General features: G+C 36.1%; 1 protein-coding gene across 2 annotated transcripts in view; it reads right to left on the bottom strand.

Annotated features, from left to right (window-relative positions):
- Positions 1–14,063, bottom strand: part of LOC150077096 (papilin-like) — a 724,323-nt gene that overhangs the window by 440,039 nt on the left and 270,221 nt on the right. For both annotated transcript variants that reach the window (XM_090386252.1, XM_090386253.1), the window contains exon 10: positions 8,993–9,125. In XM_090386252.1, the coding sequence (XP_090242378.1) occupies positions 8,993–9,125 (133 nt within the window). The remainder of the gene's footprint in view (positions 1–8,992; positions 9,126–14,063) is intronic.

Below are 14,063 nucleotides of genomic sequence, written 5' to 3' on the forward strand. Positions count from 1 at the left end.
TTTAGGTGCGGTCTCCATACTTGAACACAGTATTCCAAGTGTGGTTTAACAAAAGCCTTATATAATGGGATTATCACATCCCTATCTCTACTTGCAAAAGTTCGATAGATCATCGATAGGACACCATGGGCCTTTCTTGCAACCTGTTTACAATGCTCAGAGAATTTCATATCTGACATTATCATAACACCCAAGTCCCTTTCCTCCAGTACTGGGTTTAGTTGAACTCCACCAAGTGAATAAGTTATTTTGGGATTACTGTTTCCCATGTGTAATACCTTACACTTTGATGGATTAAAGCATAACTGCCATTTTTCTGACCATTCCTGAAGTCTATCTAGGTCTCTCTGAAGAAGCTCAGCTTGACAGTGATCATTAACTACTCTACCAATTTTAACATCATCATCTGCAAATTTAGACATCACGCCCTCTATCCTTTCATCATTGCCGTTTATGAAAATTAAAAACAACAGTGGTCCTAATACTGATCCTTGGGGAACTCGACTTCTTACATCAACCCAATCTGAGAAATAGCCATTTATCACAACCCTCTGCCTCCTGCCCTGAAGCCATCCTGCTATCCATCTAAGGATTTTCCCAGCGATTCCAGCCTGTTCCAGCTTTTAAAGCAACCGCTCATGTGGGACTGAGTCAAAAGCTTTGCTGAAATCTAAATAAACAATGTCGAAATTATTCCCTAAATCCAGCTCATGAGTGACCCTTTCAAAATAGCGAACCAGATTTGTTAAACAAGATTTTCCCTTTACAAAACCATGCTGAGTATCCTTGAGAATTTCAATTCTATCCAAATGATCCTGAATTCCACCCTTGAGCATTTCCTCCATGATTTTCCCTACCACTGAAGTCAGACTGACAGGTTGATAATTTCCCACTTCACTCTTAGAACCACCCTTATGTATGGGAGAAGATACATTGGCACTTTTCCAATACAACACCCCAGAGTCTAGTGATGCTCACATAATTAGCCTCAATGGTTCAATGCACTCACTTACTGCCTCCCTTAAGATTATAGGGTATATTCCATCAACTCCAGGAGCCTTACTGGCCAGTAGGCTCTATGTCACATCAGAGGCATTATGTCATTCGGGCATAAAGGATGCAGAATTTGAATATAGGGAGTACACCATATAGAAAGGATAGATAGGACAGGAGAATGGAAGAGATTCTGATCTTAGTTAAAAACCACATAAAATCTAAGGCTGCACATCCAGTTGACATGGATGGTCAATGCAATGTGAAGTAAGATTGATATGACTTAAGTACTAGGAAAACAAAAATGAGAGTAGGAGTATGTTATAGGACTAATGACTATGAGGAGTATAACAAGCAACTGTACAGATATACAGTGGGCTAGTAAATCAGAATGTCTATAATGGAGAATTTTAACTTTGCAGTTAATGACTGGAATTTATGGTTTCATTACTCAGATAGCAGCAAGATATCTGTCCAACATTCCACTTACTCCATTAGTTGGAGTAAGTGTAACCAACTGCTGATGTTACCAATATTGAATTCTAAATGGGAAACATTCGGGGAAGTAATTGTAGAAGCTATTAGGCTTTTTATACCAACTAAGAGATATTATTGAAAGCTTAGACCTAAGTGGATATCAGATGTATTGCTGAGACTTGTGGTAGAAGAAGAAAAATACATTGGTTGCATATAAATTATCAGTGATACACAAGCCTACAGTAGATATAAACTAGTCTGCAATGAAGACACAAAAGAGCTAAGGTAAATCATGAGAAGTCTCTGGCAAAGAATGCAAAGACTTCTTTACTTTGGTAAACACTAGAAGGAAGGGTATGAATCACATTGATCCACTGAATGTGAATGTATGATCCTGCTCTGGTTGCTGACAGACAGAATAGATATTCTACACCTATATTTATATGGGGATGCCAGAAAAGTATAATGGAGATGATAAACATGGGGATGCCAAAAGTTTATCAAATTCTAAAATGGAGCTAAATGATTCTGTGATAACCTATAGAAAGTGGAAGAGAAATTGCTGAAGTTGAATGTGCTGTGCCCATTGTTATTTTCTATATTTATTAATGATATTGATGCAGGCATATCATGTTTAATATCTAAGTTGACAGATGGTTCACAGTAATCAGGGAATGCTACTGAAACAAGATCTAGGTATAGATTGATGGGCTGAGAGGTGACAATTGAAGCTTTAATATTAACAAATGCAAGGTACTTCACATGAGTAGCAGTAATCCCGGATTAACATACCAACGTACCAACTGTGTGATATCACATTCAAGGTAGTGGAGAATGGAAAAGACCTGAGGATAATTTTGCAGTCAGATATGAAGTTCTCTAAACAGTGCAGACAGGCTGCCATGACAGCTCATGGAGATTTTCAATGATACAGAGGAATTTTGCCAGTAGATATAAGGAGGTGATTATCCTGTTGTATAAGGCAATGGTTTGCAGAAGGATGTGGATCTGTTGGAGTAAGTGCAGAGAAGAGGAAAGTGATTAATGAGGGAAACAAAAGGGCACTCATACCAGGAAAGGCTTAATTTCTGGTGTTTAGACCCTAGACCCTTATGAGGAGATATCTGATCGAGGTGTTTAAGGATATGAATCAGTTGAATTATATTAATGCTGATGGAATCCTTCCTCTTGCTCAGACTACACACATGAGGGGATATAAATAATATAAACTGGGGAAGGATAGTTTCAGGATAGATGTGTGGTAATTTGTCTTCAGCCAGGTAGTTGATCATTGGAACAAACTTCACTCTGGTGATGCAGGTGGTTTGAATAAATTTAAGGAAGAACTTGACATACTAGAGAGGACTTGCTTACTGGTGAAAAGTTTTTCACCACTAAGCAAGTTGAAATCATCTAGAATTCACGCTTGATTTTCATTTAAATCATATGCAATCAGAAATACTAATCAGATATAGGACTGGATCAAAGGGTCAGCAGAGTCCCTTGGGATCTTTGCAAAATACATCACCAATATGTCACTTCCAAAATTTAGAAAAATTCGAGATTCCAGTTTTTCTATGACAATGTACAATTAATTATTTCCCAAGTTAAAATTCCCATTCCTCTTTTCTTGCAGAGTGGATTATTCTATCATAATTAATATCCAAATTGTGGATATGTTATACAGGAGGAAATGGCAACAGACTAGGGAAGTGTATCAGAACACGTGATAGCTACACATACTCTTACCTTTATCCTCTCCACTTTAATGCTGATGACTCTGATCCAAACATGGAATAATGTGTGTACCTGCAGTCTGTAGTAACTCTGATGTTACCATCAAATTTGATATTTTCATAATTTAACTCTAGCCTTTACATCCTCAATATTCTAAACAACTTTATTTAAAGATGTTTACACGAGAAGCTGCTTTCAATTCTTGGAACATGTGTAAGGTGTTTCACAGGAAACTAACAGCTATATCATCCTCCAATCTGTGATATTCCAAATAATTCTACTTTCCTACATTTACAAGACAAATCCTTCTATCTCACTTCACAAACATTCTGAAAATAAAAAAAAGTCTCAACCATCTTGTTGAGGCTAACAATCACTTTAGGTATGTGCCTAAGTTTTTTAAGTTTTCAGAGCCTATAAAAAAGCAGGGATCAAAAAATATAACTCAAAAAATTTTAATGGTTTTATTCCAACAATAAAATTCTAGAAATTAATTTTTAAGCACAGATTTCTAAGATAAATCTTTCATTAGAAAACTGGCCTTGAGCATCAGTTATTACAAGAAATTATTACTATAATTTCTTGTAATAACTGACCAACCTTGTAAATTAAACTTTATTAAAATAAAATAAAATACAATATGAACTTTCAAATATACATAAATAAAGCACTAAAACAGATATAAAATAAAATAAAAGCATTAAAATACTTAAAATAAAATAAAGCAATAAAATAAAATAGTAGCTTTTGGGGTGAGGTGTCCCTTCATCAGCTAGTTAGTGTACGGTGTACTGAGTATATATATATATATACACACACACACACACACACACACACAGGGTAACATAACAGAAGATGACTGGGCATGATCATAAAATCACAACTCTGGTGCCAGTAATGCAGTATTACTCATGCATAATGAGCACCATCACTCATTGCACTGTAGAATAGCAGACTCCATAATAGGGTGTATATGAACTCCCCTATTGCAATTCATAGTATGGCTACAGTTAACTGTGTGGAATGCCTCAAGCCATGAAGTGCTGGCAGTAATCACGTGAGTAGTCATGTTGGAATACTGAAACGATTGACTACTCACACGATTACCGCCAGTGCTCATTGCTTGAGGCACTCCACATAGTTAACTGTAGCCAAACTATGAATCACAATAGGGGAGTTCATATACACCCCATTATGAAGTCTGCCATTCTACAGTGTGATGAGTGCTGGTTCATTATACATGCGTAATACCGTATTACCAGCACTAGAGTTGTGTTACGATCATAGTCAGTCACCTTCTGTTATATTATCCAGTGTATATATACTCAGTACAAAGTACACTGAGTATATATACACTGAAGATTAGCTGATCTTCATCAGCTAGTTAGTGTACATTGCCCCGAAAGCTACTATTTTATTTTATTACTTTATTTTACCTTATGTATTTTAATGCATATTTTATATCTGTTTTAGCACTTTATTTATGTATATTTTATATTGTATTTTATTTTATTTTAATAAAGTTTAATTTATCCAGTTGGTCAGTTGTTACAAGAAATTATAGTGATATATTTTCTGTTAGCAAATTCATTAACAAGTTTATTAAAGTTTGTATTGTAGGTTAAGATAGTGCTACTGGAATAAATGTTGTGGAAATAACTTCAAACCAAGTTTACAGAATGCTTTCGCATTTTTTTAAAAGCAAAAAATGAGATTAATGCAAGGACATTTTAATATTTTAATTTTGATATAATGTAGTGAGGCCTTGGAATGAAAAGAGTACCTTTTTTTTTTTTTTTTTTTTGCTGTTGCTATATAAGCTTGCTTTCTTGCATCATTTGTCACTACTACTACTACTACTGCAAATATCAAAAGATGGCCCGCAGTCAATTACACATTATCTATACTGAACTCTTCTGCAATTGATGCAATTAAATGATCAATTACACTACCCAACAAAATTTTTTTTTCATCATATCTCTGGAACAAAAGTTGGCTATTCTGAACAAAATTAATGTCCTGATTATGAAAATATCAATCTTTTACTTCTGTCACATTTACATAAAAAGATATACTCCTTTTTTTTTTATACAATATCAGCATACATGGTTGTAATTATTACACACAATATATGTTACTTAGACATGTTTCCCACTCAATGATTTCCTTTTATACTCCAGATTGCTTTCCCGTTTAAAGAACCAAAAATAATCTCCCATCATGGCAGAGTCCCAGCGATCTCGTTTTTCCATTGCAGATACTTCCTAGTGGAAGCACTCTCCTTGTTCATCACTGACATCTGCTAAGTTTTCAGAAAAGAAATCCAGGTGGGAATGAAGGAAATGCATTTTCAGTGACATTCGGCACCCCATGTTCTTGTAAAATTTCAGCAAGTTTGTCACCAGTTGCTCATAGTTCTCTTCTTTTCTCTTTCTCAGGAATCTGTGTATCACAGCTTTGAAAGATCTCCATTCAGCCAGTTCAACATCATTCAGGTTTCTTTGAAATTCTTCATCTTTTAGGAGCTTTCTTATTTGAGGACCTATGAAAATTCCTTCCTTCAGCTTTGCATGAGATTAATTTGGAAACATTTTTAGTAAATATGTGAATCCTCTGCTTTCTTTATCCAGTGCCTTAGTGAAATTCTTAATCAGTCCAAGCTCGATGTGTAAAGGGGGAAGAAAAACCTTTTGTGGATCAACCAATGGAACATACTTTACATTGCTTTTACCAGGAATATATTCATCTCTCTTATTCCAGTGTTGTATGACGTAGTGTTTGGTTGTTGCACAACTATTCCACAAACACAGGAAACAACAGTATTTAGTGAAACCACCTTGCAACCCAACAAGCAGTCCAATCACTTTGAGATCACCACAAATATTCCAACCATAGTCATTGTAACGTATAGCAGCAAGAATCTGAGACATATTATCGTAAGTTTCTTTCAGGCCAACAGCATGAACAAGAAGAATTGATGGTAAAGTATTTCCATTATGAAGCAATACTGCTTTCAAACTTAGCTTTGACGCATCAATGAACAAACGCCATTGAGAGATATAGCGATCAATGTTCAGTTCATGCATAAGACCAACGACGTCTTTGTAGACACATTGTTTTCCATTGCAAAATATCTTGAAAACTCTTCATTTCGCTTACGGTATATTGTAATGTTTGTACCTTTGGCAAGTAAGTTCCACTGTTGTATTGGAATCCGAGCAATTCAGCTTTCTGTTTGGGTAAGCCAACATCTCTAATCAAGTCGCTTAATTCTTCTTGTTCAATGTAGTATGGGGCCATTTCTTTTCTGGCTCATAGTCCAAATCATGTGAAGTGTATGGTTCCGCGACATAGGGTAAAACGATTTCTTCTGTACCTTCATCACTACTTCCAATAATACCCCAAGATTTTGGTGGGACAAGTACTGGCAGTTCTTTATTGTATGGTACTGGCCTAATTGCTGATGGGATATTTGATGCAGTGCTTGCTCTTTTTGGAAATACCATTTATTTTTGTCATACAGAAATAGCAATCGTCGAAATGATTCTTGGGCTCGTGCCACACCATAGGGGCGGCAACAGGTAATGCTCTCAGCTTGCCATATAATCACAGCCTTAAGTTCGTTGTACAAGTAATAAAACAGATATATGTGGAGCCCAATTTTTTTCTTGTTCACCGATCTTGCAGCCGAAGTACAATGCATATGCAATGTTTGTGACATTGTATACTTTCTTCCTCTGAGTTTTTGGGATTAGGTGTCTACAAACATGGCAGAAGTTGTCTGGGTGATTGACACAAGTTCTGTGCTTTGTCTTCTCCATTTTAACAATGCATTAACCTAAAAACAGTAAAAGCAATTGGTAAATTTGAAACAGAAAGTGAATTCTTATAGTGTAGTTTATCATACACTATATAGTGAATAGTTGAATGGTGTAACAACATTAATAAAAATACTGACTTGTCTGGAAAAGTGCATCAAAATCAAAATATACTATATTGCAAGAACAGTAATGATGTACTTGCTTAACTTTTAGCCCAACAGACAAAACCAATCAAAAGTTAAAAGTAAAGTAAAGTAAAGTGCAGCCATTATCAACCCACTGCAGGATGGAAGCCTCCTCAACAATTCACGCTGAGGGAAATGGACCATAATCTGCCACGCTGGTCCAGTGCGGGTTGGCAGATCGACCGTATTCAGCAGTCAGGGGCTTGAACCCCGGTCTACTCAAAGAGTGCGTGCTACTGCACTCTCGCTCCTGCCCACTCGGCTACGGAGGCCGACTCCGTAGTTAATAAGGAGTTATTAACTCCGTAGTTAATCAAAAGTTAATAAGTTTAAAAATAGTATTTCAAACAGTAAAGATATCTTTGTACAGAATCCAGTTATCCATCTATATCTTAAAACTGAGACGTGATAAGAAATTTTTATGATTGATTTTAAATTCTATACATAAAACTTGACCAGAAACAACCATTGATTTGCTGGAGGTAAAAATCATGTTGGTTAGTGTTATTATTAATGCAATTAAACTTACTTCCAAAATTCTACAAGACATATAATACTTTTTTTTTTTTTATCGTATGATGTGAGCAATACACGAAGGAACCAGTTTTTTCCTGCTTCCTTCATTTATCGTGGCTGTGAGGTCCAACCGGAGAGTACAGCACCATCATAATATCCAAGCCTGAGGCGGGATTCGAACCCACAGCCTTTGGGTTAAAATATAATACTGATGAGAACATTTGGTAAGTATGGGCTTGGCACAGCCGGGGTCTTGAGCTGGATATCATCATTCTTCTCTTTCTTGGTGATTCCCTTCTACCTCACCTCTCTCTCTCTCTCTCTCTCTCTCTCTCTCTCTCTCTCTCTCTCTCTCTCTCTCTCTCTCTCTCTCTCTCTCTCTCTCTCTCTCTCTCTCTCTCTCTCTCTCAGGGTAACTCAGAAAATTTTTTTGGCTGGTGCAGCATAAGCCTCACCATATGGCTAATAATAATATGATTTAACAGAAATACCTTAATCAACAAGGAGGAGCTTTTAACCTTTTTGCTTTCACTCATTAAATTAGAATATCAAGACTACTAGATATACTGATGATCTGAAAATCTGGGATTTATCATGATCTCTCAATGAAGCAGCTGTGAATTGATTGTAAAGAATAGTGCCCTCCAGACAAACAAACGTTTTTACGTTTGCAAACAAACGTAAAAAAGTCAGTTCGTATGATATATGACAATCTCCAGGAAATAATAATCTTTTACTCTGTCTCCTGTAATTAAAAGACAACCAATCCCTAGAGTTGCACTTCATAAAAGATCTTTGTTTCTATTTAAATGGAAAATGCCACTTTAAAACACATCTCCATAATGCTAAAGTCAAGCAACCAATATAATGTGGCTACTAACACAAAATCTCAGACACATAACTAATTCTTCTATAACCGTGACATAAATAACTCTTAAACGACAAATCAAATCTTATATGGATCTGAAATATGGGAAGATACCATCCTGCAAGGCTAATCTGAAATCTATGGAATACAACTTTTCTATTAAATCATTTCAACTTAGATGAACTAAGATAATAGCAAACTACCTTGGTAAAATAGTCCCAAGGTTGAATGACTTTATCATATCTTAATGTAAATAGATGAAGAATTAAGACAGGTTGAAGTGCAAACAAAATCTGTGCTTAATTTTGCATTTATTTACTACAATCAAAGATGATATTAAGAACTGAATTATCTATACACAATGAAAATTCTCTCGCTCATTAGATGCTAATTACCTCCTCCACAGGTCTGAGAGCATTCTCCAAAATCTCCAAAGTTCCAAACATAAGTATCTGGTTGAGATGTGCTAACACCAATAGGAACTGAATATTCATAACTTACTCCTTGATTCTTTTCTTGGTAGAGAAGCTAAAAGAAATCAAATAGCACCTTGGGCTGCAGTAATCATTAACCTCTAAGAATGTCAGATTACTGTCTATAATCATACAGTTTTATTGTCTATAATTATATAGCAAATAAGAATGCTAATATTGTCTATAATCATGCTAGGGACACACTGTAACAAAAATAAGAAAACAAATGTACAAATTTGTACATGCCTTCTATTCATGAAAAATATTAATTTATTAATTCTTCTACAAGTATGCAGGGTGAGATAGACCTAACTGAATTTTTTTATGGTTTTCCCAGTAGAGAAATTTCTGTGTGAGTCTTCTGAATAAAATTTATACCTGCAGCAATTAAAACTTCAAGGTTTGACAATTTCAGGGTATGCTACTGCAATGAAATCTAGAAAAATTAAGGGCGATGGGCGGCTGAGAAGTGGTAATTGAAGTTTAACATTGACAAATGCAAGGTACTGCATGTGGGTAGCAGTAATCCCAGAATAACATACCAACTGTGTGTGTTACAACACTGATGGCAGTGAAGAATGAAAAACAACTGGGGGAAATTGTGCAAACAGAAGTGAAGTTATTTGAGCAGTGCAGATATGCTGACAGGACAGCACATGGACTTTTGTTAATGATATTACAGGAATTTTTCCAGCATGAGTATGGAGATGATTATCTTATTGTATACGGCAATGATTAGGCCACATCTATACAGGTTTAGAAGCCTAATTTTAGGAAGGTTGTTGAATGTATTGAAATGGGTGCAAAGAAAGGAAATGATGTTAGTGAGAAAAACAAAACGATACTCTTACCAAGAAAGGCTTCTGTTCTGCAAACTGAAGCATCTAGAAACCTGTGAGGAGATCTGATTGAGGTATTTAATGCTTTGAATGGTTTTAATACGTTAAATGCTGATAATATCCTTCCTGTTACTCACACAACATAAATGAGGTGGCATACATTTAAACTGAGGAATGATGGCTGCAGGATAGATGAATGAAAATTAGCTTTCACTAATGGATAGCTCATCATTGAAACAAACTTACACCTGGTGCTGTGGAAGGGGGGATAGTTTGAATAAATTCATAGAAAAGCTAGACAAACTATTTGAGGTGATATAGAAAGGTTTTTTTTTTTTTTTTTTTTTTTTGGCTATATAAGCTTCCTTTCTTGCAATAATTTGCCACTACTAATACTAAGTTCCAGGAAGGGGTGGTTTAGCACCTTAATCTCATGCTCTCTGCCAAAAACTTGATAAGTGCAGAATGTGGCTTAGTGCTATTGTGCAACAGGAATCAGCTCCCTTTTACTAGAAACTGTGGTTTTACTTGGTGAATTCTTTTAACCAAATGATTCAAAATTTATGCACAGTACTCCTAAGCAACTACTTTCTGTGGTGGAACAATCTCCATGTGATGTATTCTCTTAACATCAAAAGAAATTATCAACATCACACTGATTTTTGAAAACAAAATTGTTTTGTGTCCTAGAGAGCATGTTGATTGCCATTCCATGCTTTGTTTGTGGATTGTATTTGAAAACCATGACTGATCACCTGCTCAATGAATCAAGCAACTGGATTACCATAAACGGTTGAAACAGCTATTCTCATGTTTCAAGACTGAGCAGCTTTTATTCATCAGTTAAATACTGCAAAATAAATATAATGCAGATTTTCTATTTTTCCAAATCTTCTGTCAGAATTGGGAGGCTGGTAAGAGAGAACACGTGAATAGTCGAATAATTCTGGGCTGGTAAGAACAGATAAGTTTATCGGAAATTTTTACTGTCTTTTTGATTAATTGACATATTAAATTGTGTTTGATGAATAGTTTAATAGTCTTAGCCATGTACAATAGCTTTTTTTTTTTTTTTTTTTAATTTAGCCAGTGAATTTGTAAATTACGACTTATTATTCATACTGCTATTGTATCGGTGGTTTAGCATAAATATCATGAGTAACTAATGGTGCAGCAGAATAAAGGGTTCAATTGTGATAAATCAGTAGCTCAAAGGTACTAATCACTTGTTAGGCATATATGTTTTTTTTTTTGTCTTTAGCTAAAAAAGTTTAATTTTTAATAAGGACATAACTGTGATCATAAAAGTAGAGGTTAACATATATCTTGAGTCTGACAGAGTAAGGTATAACATAAAACTTGATAGTGTAAGATGTATCACTGCATTTAGGAATCTATTAACTTAATGTAGTATTGTCGTTGTTGTTATTTGGTTTTTAGGAGCATTAGCAACTAAGACCATATTGCTCCGGGGATATGCGGTGGTCATTCCATGACCTTTCCACATCCTCCGTATTTGGTGGTCACGGGCTCGAACCCCGGTCTAATCAAGAAGCGTGTGCTACGCACTGCTGCTCCTGCCCACCTGGCTTTGGAGGTGCCGTAGTATTGTCAATTAATCAATTAATTTTATTAATTTTCATTGCTGATCAATTAAATTGTATTTAAACTGAAATCATGCTGTAGACTAGAGCAGCAAAGCAACAGGAGTACTGTAGCTCGGGGAGAGAACAAGAGGGGCAATTCTCCTACAAATCATGGCAAAACAAAATGTGAAAGTTGTGCAATGTTTCCCAATCATTCTGGAACTGGACATGATGGAGCTAAGGGAACTGCCTTTGTGTGTGTGTGTGTTCAGTGCAGAAAGAGGGTGAAGAAATTAGGCACCAACTCAGCATTCTGATAGGCATTTACAAGAATAGGGTAGATGCTTTCAAAGGAATTAAAAGGGGAGGCCCGTCAAGATCTCAGCTGCCCAACTCAACACCAGAATTCATACTTGTGCATCAGGTAACACATTGACAATTTCCAAGGCAGAATGTGCTGGTCTGACACTTAGTGTCACTGACAATAACCACAGAAGGTGGTTATTGTCAGTGACACTATTGTTGGGAAAATGTAAATATATAGAGCAAGGAGGATAGGTGGAATAGGAGACCAGGGTATGTCTCCCAAGGGCAAAAGTTGATGATGCTATAGATATGATCTTTTAAGGGCACAAAAGATGATACTGTATGTTAGCATTAATGATATATTAAGAGTAGGAGATCAGAGGATTTACTTAGCAAGTACAGGGCAATGTCAGGAAAAAGCCGCAAGTTAGGACTTAATTTGAAAGCGTCTGCAATTCTGCCAAGACATGATAGGAGGGTGTACATGATGAGAGTTTCGTCAATCAGTTCAGCTATGAAGAGACTGTGCAAGTCTCATGAGGTAGTATTTTTCACAGCATGGTCTGTGCTTGTAAATAGGAGGGGTGGAAGAATATTTGCTGATGCTATCGAGGTAGTGATAGGTAAATCAGAAAACTGTTAGCTTTGGGGATACACAGACTAATTGATTAAACCAGAGCCGCAGGCAGAGATGAAGATGATTCTTGCACTGCTTCTATTGGAAAACACAGCAGCCTGGAAAGGAAGGTGGCGGGGATTTCAGTCTTTGCTGTGGATCATCATGGAACAAGTGAATACAGGGGCTGTTTAAGGGCAATTAAGAGTAAGAACATGTGCATGTATACTTGCAAGTACACTAATGCCTGAGCATCATAAATAAACTTGAGGTATTTGAAGTATTGATTAAGTCATCAAATGTAGACATTGTAGGGATAGCAGAGACATGGTGTCACTCAGATTTAAGTGATGCTGAATTTAAATATCAGGTGTACAATTTATACAGGCTGGACAGACAGGTCAGGAGAGGTGGAGGGCTTATGCTCTTAGTTAAGAGGCTAATTAAGTCTAAGGCACTACATCCAGTCGACATGGGTTACCAGTGCAATGTTGAGTCAGTTTAGTGCGATATAAGCACTGGGAAAACAAAATTGAGAGAAGGAGTGTTTTATAGGACTAATGACTGTGAAAAGTACACCAAAGAGCCATAGAGAAAAAGAGTGAGCCAGTAACCTAGGATGTTTCATAATCGGGGATTTCAACTTTCCAGATGTTGACTGGAATTTGTGTTGGTCACTCACACAATAGCAAGACTTTTGTGGATTTATTGGATAACTGTTTTCTACAGCAGCAGCATGTTAGAGATGCAATAAGAGGAAGCAATAATCTTATTCTAGTAATCAGCAATGATTCTTCATGCATTAAGAATCTGCAAGTAAAAGATCCACTGGGTGGCAGCAACCACAGTGTACTAATGTGGAATTTAATGAAAGACATAACTACTGTCAAAAGTAAAGTAAAAGGCTTTTTCTTTCATAAGGGTGACCATAGAGGTCTCTGAAAGTTTTGAAATTATGTGCAATGGGACCAACTGATGCTGTTACCAAAAGCAAATTCTAAATTGGAAGTACTCAGGGAAGTAATCAAAGAAGCTACTAGGCTTTTTATTCCAACAAATAAATATACTGTTCAAGCTTAGACCTAAATGGATATCAGATGAACTATTGAGGCATGTGGAAGAGAAGAAAAGTGCATGGGATGCATATAAGTTATCAGGTGATATAGAAGCCTATGGTAGATATAAATTAGTCTGGAATCGAGTTGTAAAGGAGGTCAGGCAAGCTAAGGCATTTTAAAAGAAGTATTTGGCAAAGAATACAAAAAAAAAAAAAAAAAACAGCAAAGATTCTTTGCTGTTTTTTGGGTTAACTGTTGATGATCCTGCTCAGATTGCGGACAAATTGAATAGGTATTTTTCATCTACATTTACATGTGAGCAATTCTTTAGAGAAGAGGATGCCAGAAGTTTATCAAACTCAAATGAGGAGCAAAATGACCTTGTGATAACTGAAAGGAAAGTAGAAGAGAAATTGTTGAGTATGGAGATAAAAGAAGCACTTGAAGTGGATGGAATCTATTCAATTATATTAAAGGAAGCAGCAGAGGAGCTAAACAGACCATTAGCCATAATTATGAGTGCATCCTTGGATTAAATGAAGGTCCCTATGGACTAGAGATATGTGAATATATCCCCAATTCATAAAG

This window comes from Mastigoproctus giganteus, chromosome 12 (genome assembly GCF_048544385.1).
Source record: "Mastigoproctus giganteus isolate SK-2022 chromosome 12, ASM4854438v1, whole genome shotgun sequence".
Lineage (NCBI taxonomy): Eukaryota > Metazoa > Arthropoda > Arachnida > Uropygi > Thelyphonidae > Mastigoproctus > Mastigoproctus giganteus.